Source organism: Carlito syrichta, unplaced genomic scaffold (genome assembly GCF_000164805.1).
Source record: "Carlito syrichta isolate Samal-C Ts95f unplaced genomic scaffold, Tarsius_syrichta-2.0.1 Scaffold155190, whole genome shotgun sequence".
In the NCBI taxonomy this organism is placed as follows: Eukaryota; Metazoa; Chordata; class Mammalia; order Primates; family Tarsiidae; genus Carlito; species Carlito syrichta.
In genome coordinates, this window is record NW_007099286.1 from 88,435 (window position 1) to 112,678 (window position 24,244).

Here is a 24,244-nt window from a genome sequence, read left to right on the forward strand (position 1 = left end):
GGATCACATGACTTTTTAGCATTAGTGACACACTAGAAATGGGGGTCATTCCTTCCCATAAAGTACAATGAAATAAAATAAAACAAAAGCCAGTAGGTGGGCTAACAGCTGATTTTAACCCTTTTGATGCTTAGGGGCCAGGTCTCTGCTTATTGCTCTAAATCAAAACAATCCCCGTGAATGCCCAATGAAGCCCTCAAGTTGAGAAGTTGATTTTCATCAGAGTAAATGAAGAATATTATTATATTTTGAACATCAATAAATCAATGTAGCCCTAATTTTGCCACGGAGGAAATCAATTCTGGTCTTTCTAAACCATCAAAGATGTTACGAACAAAGTAATTTCACAAATTATGGCAAGTAACACATTTATTGATGACTGCAGTTTAGGAATTTAGAATCTGTGAGCACTGTAATATAATATGGTACACCGACATGAGCTGAGTGAAATACAGATTATATGGTGAAATTGTAATGCATCATTTGCTATTAGTGGACTGGTAATAATTACCAGTTTCAAAGCAGCTCTTTCCATGTAATCTTTAGTCTCGATCGTAACAGCCCTTCTCATTGACATTATGATTACACTAGCTGCCCTCATAATCTAGAATATCTAGTTGATGGGAATACTAAAATGTGATAGTGAAAACTGTATGTTGTATGCTCATTATAAGATAAAATGCCATTTTCTCTGACCCAATGTATGAGAGAGAGGGGAGGATAACATCACAGTGTTAACATACTGTAGCATGATCACATAACTGGCTCTGAAAAGAAAAATTTAGGAAGCTCAGGGCAGCAAAATAAAATGGACTTTTTTCATGTGAGCCTTTGTGAAAGGATACAGACGAGATCCTTGGTACTGCCGTGTGCCACAGACTTCAGCATTTATCAATGACCACATTCATGGCCCATGCGAAACCAGCATTACTAATTATGGGTCTAGTCCTGGGTTTCAGTAGAATTTTATAAGGTATAATATGATTTTAAGGCATTTGGAGTAATGAAAGTGTTAAGGACTTGCTTCATCTGATAAATCTCCTTTTTACTTCCCCAATTCAGATTGTCAGGCTAAATAGGTATTATAATAACCCAGAGTCCCAGGGAGGCAAAGGACCATGGTAGTTGGAACCAGATCGTTCTTTTCCAGTCTATTTGGGACCCAAGTCATTGTTCAACAACAACAAAAAAATTTATGAAAATACTCTCAATGAAGCTTTTTATTTCCCTTTGAAGAGAGGAGGCAAACAAAAATAGGCAGATAATGTGATACTAATGTCAGCATTTTCTTTCAAAATCTTTCTGCCTTTTCCCCCCCCCTCACATTAGACAAATGTTTGAAACCTAATTTTGGTATCTTATCGTCTAATCTTGTTAAAGAGATTTACCCAGGAGTGGGATATATTGAGTGAGATTATAAATGCATTGTAAAGTAAATTACAAGGTCAGGGCAGGAGTCCATTATTTAGACAAGTGCTTGAGCGAGGCTGGCTTGTTTTGGGGGCTCCTGAGAAGACCCTGCCAGCTTTTCTTTCTGGCTTGCTAAATGGAGAAATCATATAATTGATTAACTCCTCATCCCCACTCTAAAGCTCCATGGTGAATTTTGTCCTTTTTAAAAAGTTACTGATGAATACTAGATGTGTGCTTAGGGAACTCTTGTGGCCCCCTCTTTTAAAAGGGAGAAAAGTTTGTTATTTCTCAGTTATATTTTAAGCCCTACTTTTTTTGGAATTCCTGGGAAGTTATCTGTTTTTCTCATCTTTGTCCTTTGGCCATCATCATTTCATCCTTTGTACACTTTTTAATGCTGCAGGTGACTGGTTAGTTACTACACACACACACACACACACACACACACACACACGTAAAATTTAGCTATCTCCCCAAATGAAAGATTTTGTGAAGTCAAGCTAGTCCCTCTTTGCCAAAGTGGCATTTACCACTCTCGGTTCTTTTCAGCAAGAGAGAAATAATGTGACTTAAGCAGGGCCCCTCTCCAGACGGCTTGGCTACTGGCCAAAGAGTTGACTAGCTGAACTGTATCTTTCTGTTTCTTTCTCAACTGGAGCTGAGTCTCAGCCGAGGGCGCAGGATGTTGTATAATTTGGTTCACGTTGTTAGCCTCTCAAAATAATGAGGAGGCTAGTGTAGCATTTCTCAGCCTGCTGCCTGTCATGGTGCTGGCTGCTTTAACTGTTCCTTAAACTAGGATGCTGTGTCGGCACCAGCCACTCCTCCTAACTTCTCTAGACTTGCATTTGTTTGAAAAGGGGACAGGTTCTAAAGATTTGACACAGCCTAGTCATTAAATCTGAATTAAGTTTTTCTTTTGAGATTTTCGCAACGTTCCTCGAGGTGAAAATGGCCGTCCCCCTGGGGTGTTGTGGAACCAAAATTGGGACTCACTGACCCTCCCAGGCTGGGATGTGAAAACGTTGCTAGTCTCTTTTTCTTGGAAGTATTTCATGAATACCTTCTCACTGTAACAATATCAACAATTAGTTGTGTTTCAGGCTAACATGAAAAGTAGCTCTAGGACCATAGAGAATTGTAGTGAGTTGGTCTTCTCTTTTTTGTATCCCTATGAAATAACTGCCCATTTAGAAAGTTCACCTGCCACCTGGGGTGATGGTACAGATCGATAGAATTTAGAAAGCCAGAAAGCCTCACTTAATGGAGGAGGAAACAGGCATACAGAGAAGAAATGGCTTGTCCCAAACTATAGCTATTGAGATTGGCAAGTTCAGAGGACTTTCGCTAAGGCCCCTAGAATGCAGGGCTCATTATCCTCAAGCTTGAATTGGCCAAGATTTTTCAGTTTTGGGGACTGGATATAAAACTGAGATATAAAACTTAGAACTGGGTTTATTGGCAGGAAGACAGATTGAACAAACATTGATTGGGTACCGACCCTCAGATGTGCCAGGCACCACTTAGGCACGGGTGGGTCAGGGAGGGTTTAGGCCTTGGGGTTGAGGGGTGGGGGCAGGGAAGGCTGGGACTGGAGGTGGAACATAAATAAGCAATTGCTAATGCCCGCCTCAGTGATTAAACACTGATGTTGGTGTTGTATTATTTTGCAGGTAAAGATGAGCCCAGCAGCTACACATGTACAACTTGCAAACAGCCATTCACCAGTGCATGGTTTCTCTTGCAACACGCACAGAACACTCATGGATTAAGAATCTACTTAGAAAGCGAACACGGAAGTCCCCTGACCCCGCGGGTTGGTATCCCTTCAGGACTAGGTGCAGAATGTCCTTCCCAGCCACCTCTCCATGGGATTCATATTGCAGACAATAACCCCTTTAACCTGCTAAGAATACCAGGATCAGTATCGAGAGAGGCTTCCGGCCTGGCAGAAGGGCGCTTTCCACCCACTCCCCCCCTGTTTAGTCCACCACCGAGACATCACTTGGACCCCCACCGCATAGAGCGCCTGGGGGCGGAAGAGATGGCCCTGGCCACCCATCACCCGAGTGCCTTTGACAGGGTGCTGCGGTTGAATCCAATGGCTATGGAGCCTCCCGCCATGGATTTCTCTAGGAGACTTAGAGAGCTGGCAGGGAACACGTCTAGCCCACCGCTGTCCCCAGGCCGGCCCAGCCCTATGCAAAGGTTACTGCAACCATTCCAGCCAGGTAGCAGCCGCCCTTCCTGGCGACGCCCCCCCTCCCTCCTCTGCAATCTGCCCCTCCTCCCTCCCAGCCCCCGGTCAAGTCCAAGTCATGCGAGTTCTGCGGCAAGACTTTCAAATTTCAGAGCAACCTGGTGGTGCACCGGCGCAGCCACACGGGCGAGAAGCCCTACAAGTGCAACCTGTGCGACCACGCGTGCACCCAGGCCAGCAAGCTGAAGCGCCACATGAAGACGCACATGCACAAATCGTCCCCCATGACGGTCAAGTCCGACGACGGGCTCTCCACCGCCAGCTCCCCGGAACCCGGCACCAGCGACCTGGTGGGCAGCGCCAGCAGCGCGCTCAAGTCCGTGGTGGCCAAGTTCAAGAGCGAGAACGACCCCAACCTGATCCCGGAGAACGGGGACGAGGAGGAAGAGGAGGACGACGAGGAAGAGGAAGAAGAGGAGGAAGAGGAGGAGGAGGAGCTGACGGAGAGCGAGAGGGTGGACTACGGCTTCGGGCTGAGCCTGGAGGCGGCGCGCCACCACGAGAACAGCTCGCGGGGCGCGGTGGTGGGCGTGGGCGACGAGGGCCGCGCCCTGCCCGACGTCATGCAGGGCATGGTGCTCAGCTCCATGCAGCACTTCAGTGAGGCCTTCCACCAGGTCCTGGGCGAGAAGCATAAGCGCGGCCACCTGGCCGAGGCCGAGGGCCACAGGGACACTTGCGACGAAGACTCGGTGGCCGGCGAGTCGGACCGCATAGACGATGGCACTGTTAACGGCCGCGGCTGCTCCCCGGGAGAGTCGGCCTCGGGGGGGCTGTCCAAAAAGCTGCTGCTGGGCAGCCCCAGCTCGCTGAGCCCCTTCTCTAAGCGCATCAAGCTCGAGAAGGAGTTCGACCTGCCCCCGGCCGCGATGCCCAACACGGAGAACGTGTACTCGCAGTGGCTCGCCGGCTACGCGGCCTCCAGGCAGCTCAAAGATCCCTTCCTTAGCTTCGGAGACTCCAGACAATCGCCTTTTGCCTCCTCGTCGGAGCACTCCTCGGAGAACGGGAGCTTGCGCTTCTCCACGCCGCCGGGGGAGCTGGACGGAGGGATCTCGGGGCGCAGCGGCACGGGAAGTGGAGGGAGCACGCCCCATATTAGTGGTCCGGGCCCGGGCAGGCCCAGCTCAAAAGAGGGCAGACGCAGCGACACTTGTGAGTACTGTGGGAAAGTCTTCAAGAACTGTAGCAATCTCACTGTCCACAGGAGAAGCCACACGGGCGAAAGGCCTTATAAATGCGAGCTGTGCAACTATGCCTGTGCCCAGAGTAGCAAGCTCACCAGGCACATGAAAACGCATGGCCAGGTGGGGAAGGACGTTTACAAATGTGAAATTTGTAAGATGCCTTTTAGCGTGTACAGTACCCTGGAGAAACACATGAAAAAATGGCACAGTGATCGAGTGTTGAATAATGATATAAAAACTGAATAGAGGTATATTAATACCCCTCCCTCGCTCCCACCTGACACCCCCTTTTTCACCACCCCCTTCCCCATCGCCTTCCAGCCCCAGTCCCTGTAGGATTTTTTTCTAGTCCCATGTGATTTGAACAAACAAACAAACAAACAAACAGAAGTAACGGAAGCTAAGAATATGAGAGTGCTTGTCACCAGCACACCTGTTTTTTTCTTTTTCTTTTTTCTTTTTCTTTTTTTTTCCCTTTATGTTCTCACCGTTTGAATGCATGATCTGTATGGGGCAATACTATTGCATTTGACGCAAACTTTGAGCCTTTCTCTTGTGCAATAATTTACATGTTGTGTATGTTTTTTTTTTAAACTTAGACAGCATGTATGGTATGTTATGGCTATTTTAAATTGTCCCTAATTCGTTGCTGAGCAAACATGTTGCTGTTTCCAGTTCCGTTCTGAGAGAAAAAGAGAGAGAGAGAGAAAAAGACCATGCTGCATACATTCTGTAATACATATCATGTACAGTTTTATTTTATAACGTAAGGAGGAAAAACAGTCTTTGGATTAACCCTCTATAGACAGAATAGATAGCACTGAAAAAAAATCTCTATGAGCTAAATGTCTGTCTCTAAAGGGTTAAACGTATCAATTGGAGAGGAAAAAAAGGCCTTGAATTGACAAACTAACAGAAAAAACAGAACAAGTTTATTCTATCATTTGGTTTTAAAATATGAGTGCCTTGGATCTATTAAAACCACATTGATGGTTCTTTCTACTTGTTATAAACTTGTAGCTTAATTCAGCATTGGGTGAGGTAATAAACCTTAGGACCTAGCATATAATTCTATATTGTATTTCTCACAACAATGGCTACCTAAAAAAATATGACCCATTATCTCCTAGTTAATCATCATTTTTCCTTTAGTTTAATTTTGTAAACAAAACTGATTATACCAGTATAAAGTTACTTTGCTCCTGGTGAGAGCTTAAAAGAAATGGGCTGTTTTGCCCAAAGTTTTATTTTTTTTAAGTGATGATTAAATTGAATGTGCAAAAGCCCTGGAATATGATTAAATACATTAGTAAGGAGTTCATTTTTGAAGATACTTGCTTTAAATAATGTCTTTTTGCAAATTCTGGCACCAAAATAAATAGATCCAGATCCACTTGGTTGTCAAATGGACAATCAAATGATGAACTTTAAGACCTTGTATATCATACTGAAAGGAAGAGGCTGACAGTAAGGTTTGACAGAGGGAAACAGAGGGAAAAAATGTGATTTATTAGCACAACGTGGTACTATTTGCCATTTTAAACTAGAACAGGTGTATAAGCTAATATTGATACAATGATGATTAACTATGAATTCTTAAGACTTGCATTTAAATGTGACATTCTTAAAAAAAGAAGAGAAAGAATTTTAAGAGTAGCAGTATATATGTCTGTGCTCCCTAAAAGTTGTACTTCATTTCTTTTCCATACACTGTGTGCTATTTGTGTTAACATGGAAGAGGATTCATTGTTTTTATTTTATTTTTTTAATTTTTTTTAATTAAGCTAGCATCTGCCCCAGTTGGTGTTCAAATAGCACTTGACTCTGCCTGTGATATCTGTATCTTTTCTCTAATCAGAGATACAGAGGTTGAGTATAAAATAAATCTGCTCAGATAGGACAATTAAGTGCACTGTACAATTTTCCCAGTTTACAGGTCTATACTTAAGGGAAAAGTTGCAAGAATGCTGAAAAAAAAAAAAAAATTGAACACAATCTCATTGATGAGCATTTTTTAAAAAAACTTAAAAAAAAACTTTGCCAGCCATTTACTTGACTATTGAGCGTACTTGGACGCAACATTGCAAGCGCTGTGAATGGAAACAGAATACACTTAACATAGAAATGAATGATTGCTTTCGCTTCTACAGTGCAAGGATTTTTTTGTACAAAACTTTTTTAAATATAAATGTTAAGAAAAAAATTTTTTAAGAAACACTTCATTATGTTTAGGGGGGAACTGCATTTTAGGGTTCCATTGTCTTGGTGGTGTTACAAGACTTGTTATCCATTTAAAAATGATAGTGGAAATTCTATGCCTTGGATACACACCGCTCTTCAGGTTGTAAAAAAAAAAAGCATACATTGGGGAAAGGTTTAAGATTATATAGTACTTAAATATAGGAAAATGCACACTCATGTTGATTCCTATGCTAAAACACATTTATGGTCTTTTTTCTGTATTTCTAGAATGGTATTTGAATTAAATGTTCATCTAGTGTTAGGCACTATAGTATTTATATTGAAGCTTGTATTTTTAACTGTTGCTTGTTCTCTTAAAAGGTATCAATGTACCTTTTTTGGTAGTGGAAAAAAAAAAAAGACAGGCTGCCACAGTATATTTTTTTAATTTGGCAGGATAATATAGTGCAAATTATTTGTATGCTTCAAAAAAAAAAAAAAAGAGAAACAAAAAAGTGTGACATTACAGATGAGAAGCCATATAATGGCGGTTTGGGGAAGCCTGCTAGAATGTCACATGGATGGCTGTCAGAGGGGTTGTACATATCCTTTTTTGTTCCTTTTTCCTGCTGCCATACTGTATGCAGTACTGCAAGCTAATGACGTTGGTTTGTTATGTAGTGTGCTTTTTGTCCCTCTCCTTCTATCACCCTACATTCCAGCATCTTACCTTCATATGCAGTAAAAGAAAGAAAGAAAAAAAAAAAGAAAAAAAGAAAAAAAACAATGTTTTGCAGTTTTTTTCATTGCCAAAAACTAAATGGTGCTTTATATTTAGATTGGAAAGAATTTCATATGCAAAGCATATTAAAGAGAAAGCCCGCTTTAGTCAATACTTTTTTGTAAATGGCAATGCAGAATATTTTGTTATTGGCCTTTTCTATTCCTGTAATGAAAGCTGTTTGTCGTAACTTGAAATTTTATCTTTTACTATGGGAGTCACTATTTATTATTGCTTATGTGCCCTGTTCAAAACAGAGGCACTTAATTTGATCTTTTATTTTTCTTTGTTTTTTTTATTTTTTTTTATTTAGATGACCAAAGGTCATTACAACCTGGCTTTTTATTGTATTTGTTTCTGGTCTTTGTTAAGTTCTATTGGAAAAACCACTGTCTGTGTTTTTTTGGCAGTTGTCTGCATTAACCTGTTCATACACCCATTTTGTCCCTTTATTGAAAAAAATAAAAAAAAATTAAAGTACACATTGTAAGCTTCTTGTGTCCTCATTTGACACACTCTGTAAATTACTTTCAAGAGAATAACAGGTTTTAAGAGAAGGCCAGTCAGTCTTTTTCAGGATTATTTCTATGGGCATTTTGATGCGTGTATTATACCCTACAGGAACATAAAATACTTACTATATTAAAATAGACATATCTCAAGCCATGGAAATAGTTTTTAGACTTTACAGTTCTAGAATAACTTTCAAGAAATGGAAGGTGTTTTCAGTCTGATGTTAAAAACTTTCGCTCTCTTAGCAGAAATTCATTCAAATATAAGCGAAAAACTTGCTGGTAATAGCATCTTAAACTTTTATTTCCTTTGAATTTTTTGCTGTTCTTGTTGTCTAAAAGTTCTTTTCTGTTCTCCCATCCTTGCTTTATCTTAGAACATAATGTTAAAAGGTTTTGTTTTTAAAAAACAACTCTTTAAAAAAATCAGCTTTTTAGTTTACACATAAGAAACTGTTGCTTGTACTCTTAAAAGGTATCATAACAAAAATAACCCCACTTCTCAAATCTCAAAATCCAGAAATAAAAGTACCAGATTTAAAAAAAGAGAGAAAAAAGAGAAAACAGAACTCGGGGGTTAGCCAGACATAGCAAAGTCTTTGGAATCAGCCACTGATTTCTGAGATAGCATGGTGGTTTGCCTTGTGGTTTTGAGATCCCAGTGACCCTAGATAATAAAGATTGTTTTAGGTGTTTTCATAGGGTCTTCCTGGTTGACAACAAAGGAGGGTGGGAGTACCCTTCAATTCTCTTTTGACCAACCACCAGATTTGTGAAATGTCTTTGGAAAGTAAGTTAGATCTATTAAAAACAAACAAACAAACCTCTCTAGACATCTGTGTTGTGAGTTTTACAAATACTGCATGTTGCAGCATATATTTGCTTATAAAAACACATACTTCTGTGATATTGTCTCCCTGTTCCCAGTGTAGATGGATGGCTACAACATTGTTCTTATTTTTGTAAAACCAAAACAAGAGCCGTTCTGTCGTCTTCTTGTGGTAGCATTTTTTTGTTGCTCAGGTCTTATGCCCCTAGTGCCTGTGCGGTGGCCTTTTCATGTAATGCCTTTTATCTGAGGCAAGAATAGTTTTATCTTTCTAAAGTAGAGAGAAAGTAGACATATTTTTTAAAAAGTCGGTTTAGGCAGGAAGCAGAGAGTGGAGCAGATCCACTGAGAGGATTTTGGAGAACATTCCCAGGAGCTGGGCTGGGGGACCTTGGAGAACTTGGTGTTTGTCGGTGAACTGAGTCAAGATAAGATGTACCGTATGTGTTTCAAGTTAGGTTACTTCAAAACTGAATTCAAAATGCATCTCAAAACAGATAGAAATATCCCCAGGTGCCATGTCAGCTTTAGATGTGATGACTTCTGCTCCACCATATTAAATGTTCATAAAAAATTCTGTGTGTCCCTATCACTCTTTTATTAGGCGCTACGAGTGCAGCTATGTAGGCTTTATATACAGGTTTCATTTTAATTTCTCAGTGTGTGATGCTCTTAGTGTAATTGGGTTTTGCATCCTGACAGACAGAATTAATGGTGGATACTGTATACTTCTCTGTTCAAATTTCTTAAATCAAATGGGGAATGGGGAAGGAGTGCAAGCATCTAGTGATAAATCACAGATTATGTTTGATTTACATGGTCCCAAAGTTAAATAAATTTATTAGGAGACAGGTCCTTCAGGTTACTTAGTCTCCTGACTTATTGAAGCCTTCTGATAAAATATTATTTCTGAAGCTGAGTGAACAATAGAAACCTGAAAACCTAGCCAACACGAGTGTAACTTATAAATGACATTTTGTATCTGGAACTCTAAAATTTAAAATCTTAGTGTAAAATAACATCAACACAAATTTCCCACAAGCGGAATTCATGATCTATTTTTTTAAATGAGGAAATGCTAAGAATATGAATAGCTCTTAAAATTCTCAATCAAGTTTTTGTAACACTCTTGATGTGCTGATGGAATGTTCTCTACATACCTGAACTCCTGATGCTTAAAATGTTCCGTTTCATCTTCATTTTGAGAACAACTTAACAAACAGGAATACAGCAAATACGATTTCTCACAGATTTTGACCCAGAAACTCTTCCTGTGCATATCCTACCTTCTCCTGAGACCATTTGCTATCCTCTGTTCAGGACCATCAAAAGGGCTGGAACCAACACATTTTAAAGGTTGCTAAGAAGTGAGGAGAACACAGTTCTTCATTTGTGCCAGCCATGGCAGGAAGTGTGAAGTAGTTGAGTTTTTCTCAGGACATTCTGTGGATGTAGAACTGTTTATTTAAATACCATTTTTGTATATGCAATAAGTACATATTGTATATGTTCATAATGCCTGAAGTGAGAATTTGAAAGGAAGTGGGGGGGGGGTGGGCTAGATATCATTTCAATTGGAGAAATAAGGAAATGGGCTGCTTTATTCACAGACACTAACAGTTTGCTGAAAGGTACTGGGATTATTTCGGGCCTTCCTGCAAAGGAGTTGAGAAGCCTCAGGCCCCATCCGGTCCTGCTTGTGGCCCTTTACTCACAAAGACCGAGGGAGGAAATACAGTGTTTTCCTTTTTGAAGCCTCTTTCCCCCCTCTGTAAACACAAACGTTATTTCTTATGACTGTGTTGTAATTGTGTGTTCTTCATTATGATTCTGTTATTCCATTGTCCCTGGGCCTGGTGTGTTCAGGAATGTACCTATCCCATTCTCTTTTCTCAGACAACTTCCCATTAAAAAAAAAAAATCGTGGGAATTTTGCCGGTATGAGGATGGGATTGGCAGTGTTCTTTCAACTTGCTTGGAAAAATGTTTCTTAAAAGACTGCTAACTTTTTTTAAAGGCACGGAGCCATTTAGCAGATTTTCCTAGGTGTCTCCAAGCCCCTGCAGCTTTGCCATTTGAGAATAAATGAACCCGTTTCTAGAGAAATGGACGTCAGAAACATAGATGAAATTGGGATTATGTACATTTATTCCAGGGCTGCTCTAGCTCCAAACCGTGGACATGGGTTGTTGGGGATGCACTTTTGCTTGCTGGCATCTCGTTACCCCATTAGCCCGCTGTTTCATTTACTACAGCACATGGCCAGTGAATCAGCCTTCAGGGGGATGGGCCTGTTTCTCTCTCTCTCTCTGTTTCCCAGTGTCATCTACGGTCACGGGATAAAATTAATTCCTCCTTTCCAAATGGGAGAGGAGACTGATACAGTTCACACGGGTTATTGTACTTAAGAGCCTAAACTGGGCTGAATGCAGCTCAATGGTTGATCCAAATACTGTTTTTCCTTTCTGTAAAGTGGCAAAAACTATTTAAAGGAAGCACATGGATCAGGTCTTTCCAAGAGACAGCAGAAAAGGCAAATTAAGCAATTTCCCCAAGTATCCAGTAAACAGGAGCCCCAAACCCATAGGGGGCCTGTGCTTTTAAATAAACATGAACATGGTACATGCCCGTGATACACTTTGTCTGTTAGGATTAAATATTGGTAGCGGGTCGGACAAAGAGGTTTGATTGGGGTATTACCTCACGGGGCCTCAACAACAGTGACTTAGCGCTGGACTGGGAATGGGATTCCCCAGAGCCCACCTGGACACAGCATGCCCCTCAGCCCAGGGGGGGATGCGTGAGAGCAGCTGAGCTCCAGACCCTGGGCCTCCTGCGGCGCCAAGTCAGGGGAGAGGAGGCCCCAGGCCCCTGCTTCTGGTCACCATGGCAACGAGGTCTGGAATGCCACAGTGGTAGCCCTCTTCCTCAGCACATCCGGACTCCCAGTTCTGCTGCTTCAAGTCAATGTCCACAGCAAGGGAGGAACCCCGGAGGAAAATAACCACTCCCTCTTCCCTTCACCATTGCCTTCCCCTTTACAAAAAAAAAAAAGAAAGAAAAAGAAAAGAAAAGAAAACTGCATGTTTGAAAGAAACTCCAGGCAGTTTTTGGTGCAATTTGAGAGCAACTATTTTGGGTTCTGGTTTTCTCTTCAGAGACTTGTTCGCCTCTTGTAAATCGTTGGCTGCTTTGACGTTGAACTTGATGACATTTCATGTTTTCGTTGTGCTGCTTTTACATCAGTTTTGATTTTTTGTTTCTTTATAATTTTATTATTATTTTGAGAAGATGTCCCCCTTCCTTCTTCCCTCTCCCGCTCTCCTAAACCAAAGGACTGTTTCTTACTAAGTTTTCTCAGTCATAAGGGAAAGTGTTTCCTTCCAGGTGTGTCCCGAGTTTATTAGGACTGTCATATGATGGGGAGGTCTAGGTCCTCCGGGGGACGGACGGGAGGGAGGCGTGGGAAAACCACTCAGAGGTCAGAGATATTTGGGGAGGGGAGACCGAGTCTGAAATCACGCTTAAGATGCCAGTGGCTCAACCTGTGGTTGGTTTAAGATCTAATGTTAAGAAGCTAGTTAGAGAACAGCAAATCACTGGGCCAAGTCACACCTGTACTTTTTTTTTCCCCTCCTCTGTCTCCAACCTCTTTCTAGGTTCTTCACACACCCCCATTCGGCGTAGTACCCAGAGAGCTCAAGATGTGTGGCAGTTTTCGGATGGAAGCTCGAGAGCCCTTAAGTTCTGAGAAAATTTGAAGCCCCCAGGGGCGGGGTGGACGTGTGCCGCCCAGTCGACGTCAGCGTGGTCTGTCATCCTGCTAGTTTGTGATGTTTTCTGACAGTAGCCTCCAAGAAGCCGTTGTGCGAAGACAGAGTCCTGCAGAGTCCTTCCAGCCTGGGCCTGCAGTGCCATTTTATTTATATTTTTTAATAAAAATTAAAAACAAAAAAACAGACCCACATTGGAACAGCGAATCAGTCCCATAGAGAGGGCCCATGGACCACCGCCGTCCTGAGTGAAGTCCTGGCCCTTTTGAAACCAGCCAACCTAATTACCCGTATTGTGGAAATGAGCATGAGTCCCCAGCCCCTTGTTTCTATACATTCTATGTTGTCTTTTAAAAAGTGTGCTTAACATTGACACAATAAACGTTGGAGCTTTAGGTGGTGTTTGCTTGTTCTTTAATTTTTAATGCGTATACGACAATGCAGCTGCTTATGACTTTGTATTTCTGTACCAGTTTCCTACAGACACCCATCGGGTGTAGGAGGAACAGATTTGAGGAGTGGGTGGAGATGTGGGAGGGGAAATAGGTTACTGCTTATCAAATGGCATAAATTTTCAAGGAGAACCAAAATGCAAAGCTTGGGAATAAATCATAGCAATATCATAATTAATGTAGTAGTGGTGTTGCTGTTTATTAATGCTGAAGTGTGGTTTTCCTAACTGTCTGACTTATAATTTGCATACCATTAAATAATGCATAATGTGGCACGCTGAATCCTGTTTTTCAAATATATGCTTTTTGGTGGCTACCATGCAGGATTTGAATTTGTCTTTTAATTTAGCTCAAGAAAGATAACGTCACTGGGTGAGTGGTAAATCCTAACAAAGGTGATAAATGTCAGTAGTTGCTTATTAAATATTCTAATATGAGGCTTCCCGACCTTCAGCAAATATCTTAATGCAGACAAACAAACAAACATCAAACTTCTTTAGTACTTACATCGGGAAATTTGGGGCAGATTTTATAGGGGGAAAATTATAGGAAGAAAGAAGTTCACATCAAAATAGATCTAGGCTGTGCTCTATTCCTTCTAAATTAGCACCACAAATAAGTTAGGTGTACAAACAGGTGATAAAAATTCCTTCTGGCCCAGTTAATTTGGGAAGAACTTTTCTCAGTGTGTTGTTGTCTACTGTTTGGCGATCCAGAAGAGCATTAGAAACAATATAACATATTAAAATAGGCTTATAAATAATAGAGCTCAGACACCTGTGTATTATAGATTTACATATTGGCTGTGAACCTAAGTGGGGAAAATCTTACCTACTCACCCTCTGGCTAGATTACCTAGCTTAGTGAAAAGATAGCAAAATAATTGGCACCTGGATTCTTTCCTGCTTATTCAGCATAAATAATGACTCCCTACAGTCATATACCACCTTATACTTTATACAGTGCTTTCGCGTGTATTACTTCATCTGATCCTTGTCTGGACAGAACTCATGGCTTCCACTCTATGACTGAGGGGACGGGACTCACCAAGGTTAGCGGCTTGCTGGAGGCCACACCAGCAAGAGGGAAAGTAGAGAAGCCAGGTTTTCTGGTTTCTAGTCCAGAGCTAAATCAACTGAACTCTATTTAACTGATCAAAAGGAATGTCGTTTCCTGTGTTAGCACACAAGCCGTAAATGCTCACAGACATACCAGTGGGTTACACACACAGACCAAGGATGTCCTTTGGTAAAGGCATACAAAATTGTCTCTTTCTACCAACAGCTGTGCACACTGCAGAAGGGAGTTTAAAACAAGGGTCCCTCCTTGCCATTTCCTTTCCCCTGTGGCTTCTCCATGACATATAACCTGATTGTACCAGTGACTTTGATAAATTTTGAGTGTTCCTCTCACTTAGGTGAGAATGGAATTTCCAGACAGGAAGTTATCTCCTTCTCCCTGCACCATGCTCTGCCTCTGTGTTGTTGAAACCTAAGACTACAAAGGATTCTGGGACAGCATCCTCCCTAAATGTGCTAAGTTCCTTGGTGGTGCCTAGAAAGAATGACACCACTTCTAAAGGGAGGCCCGATTTGAAACAAAACAATCAATCCTGGGTTTTGAGATAACTTTGTCCCCAGTAATTGCACTTGGTGGTCACTACATTTTTACTTTGGGTGTGTGTCTCCACTCCCTACTTATTTCTTCTTAGGGTCAGTCTATAAATAAATGAGCATCTCTAGAAGTGGGGTTTTTCTGGGGGAGGAGGGGAGAACAGAAATGGAAAGGATATCTTTTTTCCTCCCCCCTTTGGAGAAGAAAAATCCCTTCCTCAAAACAAAACAAAACTAAAAACATGTCTTTCTCTCCCCCCCATTTTTTTTTTTTTTTAGTTGAAAGAATAAAAATTCATTTATGGAATTCATTGTGAAATGGTGTTATGTCAGGGCTAGAACTTTTGAAACCCCACACAAGATTGATGATTTAGGAAGACATCTCTCTGTGCGATAAGTCAAGGTCATGGTTATCTTTGAATGGTAGAAGGAGGGAAGGGACTGACAAATCTGACTGGGGTCCTCACTGTGCCCTCTCTGGAGAGTGGAACTTCAAATTGCAGAGAGATTAATTGGCTGCCCAGCATGCACTGAGCATGGATTAGAGGACACAGTCCCAGCTATTCGGATGGTGGGGACCAAATACAGGGCATTGTTTTATCCTCCTAAGCCTGGTAGACAAACGTTAATTTTGTGGTCTATCCAGACTGTCACACTGTACAAAAAGGTCTGTTAGGCTTTGGGGTCCATGATGACAGAGTGAGACTCAACCCCTGCATCACCTAGCTCCCAGCCTGATTGAATATCAGCTTGCTTGAGAAATAATTGTCTCAAAAACCAGTGAGTGTTAAAAGAAAAATCTTAGTCAAGAAGAGAGCAATCTTGGGTTCTGCTAAGGAAAACTGAGTGCCCCAAACCCTGGCAAAATAGTTCCTGGGCATTTTTTGCTTGGAGTGTCCAAGAGCATTTAGATTAGAGCCAAGACTTCAAGTGGTCAGGAATATCTTGCAGGTTTTGTGTGCATTGACATGGTTATTTATTTTCTTTTTTGAAGGCTAGATAGTAAGACTAATGTTGAAGACGGCTATTAATATTAACAAGAGTTATTGTTGTTTTTCATTTTACGTCAGTGTTAATGTTTATCCTATAAAAAAATTTCTTATTTTGCAAATTAGCGTGTGTCCCTGGAAGTCATGGTAGAGAAGATTAGGATGGAAGTATTTCGTAAGATATTGGTTCTCTCCTTACAATATGCCTCATAGCCTTGGTTTCTTTTGGGGTATAGTGTAAAGGAAACAGATTTGAGGAATTTTGAGTCTGGTGGGAGTTCAGACACAACCAATGTTGCAAGTACGCCTTCCTTCTTCAAGAATTAATCCTAGTTGTTCTTTTTTTTTTGAGTTGAAATCTCACTGTCAGCCAGGCTGGAGTGCAGTGGCATGCTCATGGCCACCATGGTGTCGACCTGCTGGGCTCAGGTGATCCTTCCACCTTAGCCTTCCAAGTAGCTGGAACCACAGGCATGTGCCACCATGCCCAATTACTTTTTTTTTTTTTAAATTGTAGAGACAAGATCTCGCCAAGTTGCCCAGGCTGGTCTCAAACCCAGGGGCTCAGGCAATCCTCTTGCCTCTGCCTCCCAAACTGCTGGGATTACAGGTGTGAGACACCTCACCCAGCCCATCCGGAATTCTTAACCAGCAAGGAAAAAATAACATCATATGAGGGGGCACCCCCCCAAAACTCAGAATTTGTTTATTAAAAAATATGTATTTATTCTTATATGTTTAAACTTCGGTCACCTTTAAAGTATCCTCCATTTGGTGCAATACACCTATCAAGACGCTTTTTCCACTGCTCAAAACATTTTTTGAACTCGTCAATTTTGATGCCTTTAGTGCTTCTGCCATTTTTTGTTTCACCTCTTCTACATCAGCAAAATGTTTCCCTTTGAGGACTTTTTTCATCCAGGGAAACAAAAGAAAGTTGCTTGAGGCAAGATCAATTGAATAGGGAGAGTAGGGCATGGGGGTCATGCTGGTTTTCCTCAAAAACTGCTGAACACTCAACACAATATGGGCCTCTGCCCTTGTAAATCACCCATCATAAAATGGGCAAATGCATTGAAAGAATCTCCAAAAAACATTCACTGAAGCTGAATGCAGCCTCTCACAACAACGCCAGCTGGTATACTGATGGCAATGGGTTCCTAGAACACTTGCCTAGTGGGGGAAGCCTGTATTACAAGAAACCCACCCTCCAAAAGATAATTCCGGTTTTTGGGGGGTCCTCCCCTGTATTTCTTTCCTCTGCTTCCTTAGTAGAGACAGTACTCCTCAGTTTGCACTTGCCTGTAGTTACATTAAGCCAAAGAACTTGTCACTTCCAGCAAAATCCAGAAGCAGTCATTGTTTTTCTTCTTCTCATAAGTGTAAATTAAGATACCTTATTACCAATCACATTGCCTTTTACTTTGCTTTATGTGTATATATTCTTTACATTTTAAAAAATGCTCTCAGGAAATATACTAAAGTTTTTAGAGTACTTAGGTAAAGAATAGCCTCGAGCTGAAAGGAACTATAGCAATCACTCACTATACAGATCAGGGCAACAGCGGCCCAAAGATTAGGTGAAGTACTTATGATTACACAGTGTGAAAAAAAGTCATAGGCAAGCTTGAAATCACACAGTCCATGGCTGACCCAGAATTGGAACCCAAATCTTCCAGCTCCTGTGCAAAGGAATTCAAGTGTAAATGTCTCCCTTGTGACCCACTAACTTCAGAAACAGGAGTGGCAGAAAAGTGTGCTTTTCAGAAGGATTTAAGAATGAAATCAAAAGCTTATTTTGGTGGTGATAGTCCTTGCAGGGAACATGTAACCATGTCCCATATGGAATACGGGTTTCTAAAACAGTATTCCTATGACAGAACATTTAGGTCACAACCTGGAAGGATTCTTCTTTGATTCCCTCCTTCAATGGTAGAAATAAAACTAGGGACCAAGATTTGCTGAGAGATGACTTTTAAAGTTAAAAGGGCATAAAAAAGAGCTACTCATCAAACCAAATTCATCTAAAATGACTTAAATAGATCTCACAATCTGTTCTATTCTCTAGGCAAGATTTAAGAGAAACACCCACTTGATTTGAATTTCGAGGCCACATCACATCCTGTTTAGGGAATCCACATAGCCAATAGCATGACCTGAATCTTATTACTGGGGATATTTAACATTAAGTTCAAAGGTGGTAAAATAGCAATGAATGAAAGGGAGGGTTGGTAGAAATGGCATTCAACTCTGGGTTGTGAGAATTATTCCACGTAATATGCTATTTATGCCTCACATTCTTTTTTTGTGCAAGATGAAGTCTTGTGCATTTTGCCTTTTGATCAGGGGTTCCTGGCTCTGCGTAGGGACGTACAGACCCGGCCTTACCCTTTATTAGATCTGCTGCGTTCAGCTCTTCTGCTGCCATTTCTTTTCTTGCCAGTTACTCTTTGATTCACATTTACTTCTTCGAGTGGACATGGGTTGACTTTGAATGTCTCGGGGCCTGAGAGGGCTGCAGTTGGCCGTGTGCAGCAGCTGCTGAGAGCCTGCACAAGCAAAGCCCTCCCTGAAATAGGAGCAAGACAGTGGGAAGCCTCAGTGAGCAACAGCAAATCAAATATCCCTGTTGAGGATGGTCTGAGAGGAAGTCATTTGCCTGATTTCCCCCAGTGATAGTTCCCTGAATTTCCTTAGATGGTAACGCAAACAGGTAACTCCTGCTGCCATTTCAGAACTTTCTGCCCCTCTCTCCTTGCTAATCTGTCCCTCTTTTGGATGCGTAGAAAGCCAACAGAGGGGTGCGCAGAGATGATTTTCCTTTGAGCTCTAAGACTTGCAGAGTTGCCACATGCCCCAGTTTTAAAGTGACTGATTTTACCTGTTGCTTGCTTCACCACACTAAAGGAAAAAAACAAAATGCAAATATTTCTTTTCAGAAACTCACCCAGAGCTCAGAACTCAGGAACACAAGAGATTTTCCTTTAAAGCAGTCCCCTTTGTATGGATTCGCCTGTAGCCACTACACCTTATTTGTGGAACTCTTTATTTTTCAACTTCTCTGAGAGCACGTTTTCTTTTCCCTCTGACATAGGCAGCTGTGCTGGGGGCAGGATGGGGTGAGGGAGTGGTGGGTGCCCCTTTGTTTTTTGGTCCCGACTGGCGAATGGTGCTGGTCTCTGATCCTGAAGCTCAGGGTTGGGATCTTGGCTTTATCATTGCCATGCTGATCCACCTGGTGTCCCCTCTCTCTGGATGTGACCCATTCAAGGCACATTCTTCCCTCTGAAAAACGAAGGACACACTCTGCTTCCTACCTGGACCTAACAGCCCCAACAGTAGGAGATATTCAAGTGTTCTGTACTCTTCTTGGAATTGTGGGGCTATTGACACCCAATCTTGATGACCTTGGGGAAGTGGGGCTGTGGCCTGTCTTAAAATTGGGCTTTCCTTTGCTTGTGGGTAGTAAGTTCATTTGCTTTATAAGTTTATGTCACAGAAAAGTAGCGGCAGTGATTTTGGTTTGGAGACTAAAGCCGTCATCAGGTCCAGGTTTTTCAAACAGCAGCATGTGCAGTGCCCAGGGTGCCTCTTATTACTTTGGTTGTAATGTCAGGTTGGGGTTCCTTTCCACCCCTTGCCCTGTAGGAGGGTATTGTTGGAGGACAGCCCTCCCTGATGGGGTCTTGACTCTCACTGACAGTGGTAAAGCACCACACTTCTTCAGCTGCCTGGAGCTCGAGGCCCAGATGTGTGTGAAATGTGATCTCTGACTGAGAACCTAACCTGTCTCATTCTTGACTGGCAGACGGCTCTGAGCTTGGCAAAGAGGAAAATATGGGCTAAAGTAGAAACAATAATATCAACCAATGTTTATTGAGAATTTACTACACTCTAGGCACAGTGATAAGTGTTTTCTATGCATGTATTTATTTCGTCTTCTTTTTTTTTTTTGAGTTAGAGTCTAATTCTGTTGCCCAAGCTGGAGTGCAGTGGCATCCTCATGGCCACTGCACCCTCGACCTGCTGAACTCTGGCAATCCTTCCATCTTAGTCTGCCAAGTAGCTGGAACTACAGGTGTGCGCTACCACGCCTGGCTTAGTTTTGACTTATTGTAGAGACGAGGTCTCACCAAGTTGCCCAGGCTGGTCTCAACCCCCTGGGCTCAGAGAGTCCTCCCGCCTCGGCCTCCCAAAGTGTTGGGATTGCAGGCTGAGCCACCTTGCCCGTCCTGTACTTATTTCTTCTTCATAACCATCTTATAGGATGGGTACTATTATTATCCTCATTCTACCAAAGGTCAGAGACTAAATGACATGTCTAAAGTTTTCCAACTAGTACTGCTACTATGATATGACTCCAAAACCTTCACTTTATTTATTTATTTTTGAGTTGGAGTCTCACTCTGTCACTGAGACTGGAGTGCAGTGGCAGCTCCTGGCCACTGCAGCCTCGACCTGCTGGGCTCCGGTGATCCTTCTGCCTCAGCCTTCCGAGTAACTGGAACTACAGGCATGTGCTACCACACCCGGCTAATTTTTGACTTATTGTAGAGATGAGGTCTTGCCAAGTTGCCCAGGCGGGTCTCGACCCCACGGGCTCGGGCAATTCACTCACCTCAGCCTCCCAAATCACTGGGATTATAGGCTGAGCCACCGAGCCCAGCTTTATTTTTATTTTAAAGATGTGGGGTACACGTCAGGATTAGGTATACAAGTAGTCATCATACAAGTAAAGTTTGGGAACCTTTACTCTTTATTTCCACATATTGACTCTCAGTATCAATCTCATCCTGGAATTTTGACACCATCTGTAATGTCAAGGCTCTGTGTACCTTATTAAAAAAAGAATAACAACAGCATTAATTGAACTGATTAGGAACCCTATCCCAAGTGGCTTTGCTTTGAGGATTCTGGTCCTGTTGACTGTCCAGTGAGACTCGTGTCATTGTTTCCCATGGTGCTTGTGTTTCTGTCCATCCTTGGCACTGGGATGATCAGTTTAGGTTTGTGTGGCATATTTGAGGAACTCCCTTGCGAATCTTCTCCATCAACAGTAAGGCTTATTCATTTGCTCAATCAACAAATATTTATTAGGTCCCTGCTATATGCAACCTATGAAGTTAAGTGCTGGGGAAGGGATGCAAAGAGGTAAAAGGCACAGTCACTGTGCTTCAGAAATTGCCACCAGTGGAGAATTAAATTAATTAGAATTCCACTAAATAACTGGTCTCAGTTAAGCTGTGTGGTGAGAACAGTGGGCCTTTTAAAATGCTAATATATAATTCACTCTGCTTATGTAGACAGCAGTCCCAGGCAAGGGACCTCAGTGCTCCAGAATGAAGGGGAATGTTATTCTTTATACTTTATCAGTAGGATGCACACTTAAAAGTTGCTTTTCAAATGGTAGGGATGAGTATATGCATTGATGTTTCCTCATGTACTTGGCCCAGTCCTTCTTATGAATAACAACATCAGATACTTTGGAAAGAGGGTGGTAATAGGAACACAGTCTTTGTCTTTTGATCAAAGATAGGAGACCTGCACAGAGGATAAGTCCATGTATCTTAACCCTCTGAGCTGACCTGTAACTGATTATCTGCCCCTAATTCATTCTAAAGAGAACACGACAAAGAAATGTTTACTTCTCCCATGTGCAGTATTAAATCCTCTCTCAGATCATCATAAGCAAAGTTTTTGCTCCCCACCCTAAGTGTGCAAGGTGGTGTTCTAGGCACTGTGGAAAATTACAAATAGGCGCAAGACTCAACCTCTGTCCTCAAAGGGATTATAGTTGGGCCTATTTGGGGAATAAGATGATAAACATAAGCTGGGCACTGGTGATTCATGTCCATAATCCCATTTCTTTAGGAGGTTGAGGGAGAAGGATAACGGGTCCAGGAGTTCAAGACCCCATCTCTACAAGAAATTTAAAAAAATTAGGCAGGTATAGCGGTGCACACCGATAGTTAGGGCTACTTGGGAGGCTAAGGCAGGAGGATCGCTTGAGCCCAGGAGATCAAGGTTGCGGTGAGCCATGGTTGTGCCACTGCACTCCAGCCAGGTGACAGAGTGAGACCCTGTCTCAAAAAACAAAAACAAAAACAAACCCAAAACAAAAAAACCCCAAATATAACAATGGAAGAGCGCAATTAATTCATAAACGAAGGACACAAGTTGGAGGAACGTAGAAGATAATTTCTCTGCAGCTCACAGAGATGTTAGGCTTTTAGTTGGTCATCAAAGGCAGGCTAGGATTTAGATGACAAAGAGAAAGGATGAAGACATAATAGTTCAAGACAGTGTTGTAATCCTTGGAGGACAATGACTTGACCAGTGTGTCAAAAAGAGGTTTGTCTTTAAAACTGATGGAAGATAAGGTTGGACACTAATTTGGGGCCCTATTATGAAGGACCTTTAATAATAGGTTAAAGGACTTGTATTTTGTCTTGTCAAGACAATTTTCCTAAGTCTTGCAGTCAGTCAGCAGTTTTTCAACATCATGCCCATAGAAAATTTTAGAAAAAGCGTAGCAAGGCATGAAATGGATTGAAAAGGAACTCAGAGAATGCCAAGAGAGCAGTAGGAGACTAATTCTTGAAGGTGTTGGCTATTTCATCAAGGAAGGACTCTTCTATGTGTCCAGTACTTAGATCAAACTATTTAGTCATCTTGCACATTCAAATAGACAGTGAGCCCATTGTTTGGTGCTGTATCTAAATTTCCCATTGGTGCTGGTCTAGAGCCATCCCAGACTGCCTAGAGAAGCCAACAAAAGGTCATCCTTATGGGTTGACTGTCGTCAGGAAGCCCACACAAGGAAGGGCCCAACATAAAGACCTTGAGGCCCAAACAGGTCAATTAGTCCTTAGAGGTGGACTATTTTTACAATACAAAGGAAGACACCATGTCTCATCAAGGATTTAACAAATTAGCATTCTGTCTCAAAGCAAAATGATAAACCCGACTGAAAAAAAAAAAAAAAAAAAAAACACAGAATGCTACAAGATTTTTGCAGGGTGGGGAGCTCAAAGGACCTTCTTTTTTGGAGGGAAGGTTTAAGATTTTTAAATTCTCCTGACTATTTGTAAAAGTTGTATGGTGTTGTTTTTTCTTTGCTTGTTGGTACAGGTCAAACCCTGTAACAATATTATTTTATTGTCATTTGGCCACAGCATTAGGTGAATTTTATAACAAGGGCACGGATTTTAATAAGCAAGCATGCACACACATAATCAGAGAAGCATTTTCTGCACAAAGTAAGACAGAGCGGGCTGGGGCTTCCATCTCTGAGAGCTTACATTTCAAAAATAGAGAACTTGCATTTTTGCATTGCAGTCATAAGTCAGATCATCTGGTGTCCTTCCCTTCCTCCCTCCCCGATGATGCCTACTATCTTGTTTCCTGGAAGCAGGATGGGTCTACAACTGTCAGGATATTTAAGGCACGTAAAGAATTCATTTTTGGCCCAAGGTTGTAAACTCTCCACTTCATCCTAGGGTTTCTCCCAGAGTCTCACCTTCACTCCTGGAGCCCTCATATATAACAAGATGACCTGTCCACAGGCACAAGTTCCAGCATTGGCCTCACCTCTCAGGGCAGTGGCGTAGGAGCAAGGATTAAATACACGCAAGGATCAGTCAGGAGACAAGACCTGGCAGTTGCCTAAGGGACTCAGCACAAGTGGAAATATTCCCCTGAGGTGTGAAAACACTTTGATACTACCAGGATGGCCCACATTTTTCCTCTCCCTGAAATAAAGTGTACCTGAAAAAGTGAAGTATCCCTGTAGAGGGAGAAAAGTAAGACCTCTGTGTGATGAGGTCTGTGAACAGACAAAACTCCCTTTACTAGCTAAGCACCCCTTCTTCCATGTCGGCACAGGGTTCAATCCATGACGCAGCAAAATTATGATCACTTAATCATCATATATACCGTATATTATATATTCCCATTTGTTAGGAAACACATGTGTGCATTCCTAGGGCCTTCTGTATACATCTGTTTCTGGCACATGATATTCATGTGCCACCCATAGACACAAATCTAGACCGAAAAACACCCCCCATCTGTAACGATTATGATGATTTCAATGATATTCTTGGCCTTGATCTTTGATAGTCATTATCCTCTAATTTCTAGCATCTCATCCTCAGAAACTGTATTCATTCTGCACTCCCAGGCTTCTTCTCCAGAGTTAAAGGTAAAGGCTTGGAAGCCAGGCTAAGGAAGGTTAGCGCAGCCCCTCCTGGCC

At 42.0% G+C, this 24,244-nt stretch overlaps 1 protein-coding gene across 1 annotated transcript in view; it reads left to right on the plus strand.

Annotated features, from left to right (window-relative positions):
- LOC103252357 (B-cell lymphoma/leukemia 11A-like) overlaps positions 1-13,331 on the plus strand; it is a 101,757-nt gene extending 88,426 nt beyond the window's left edge. Inside the window, 3 exon segments of the mRNA XM_021709055.1 lie at positions 3,087-3,647; positions 3,650-5,108; positions 12,823-13,331. Coding sequence (XP_021564730.1) covers positions 3,087-3,647; positions 3,650-5,106 — 2,018 coding nt within the window. The 3' untranslated portion in view covers positions 5,107-5,108; positions 12,823-13,331.
- The last annotated feature ends 10,913 nt before the right edge of the window (positions 13,332-24,244 follow it).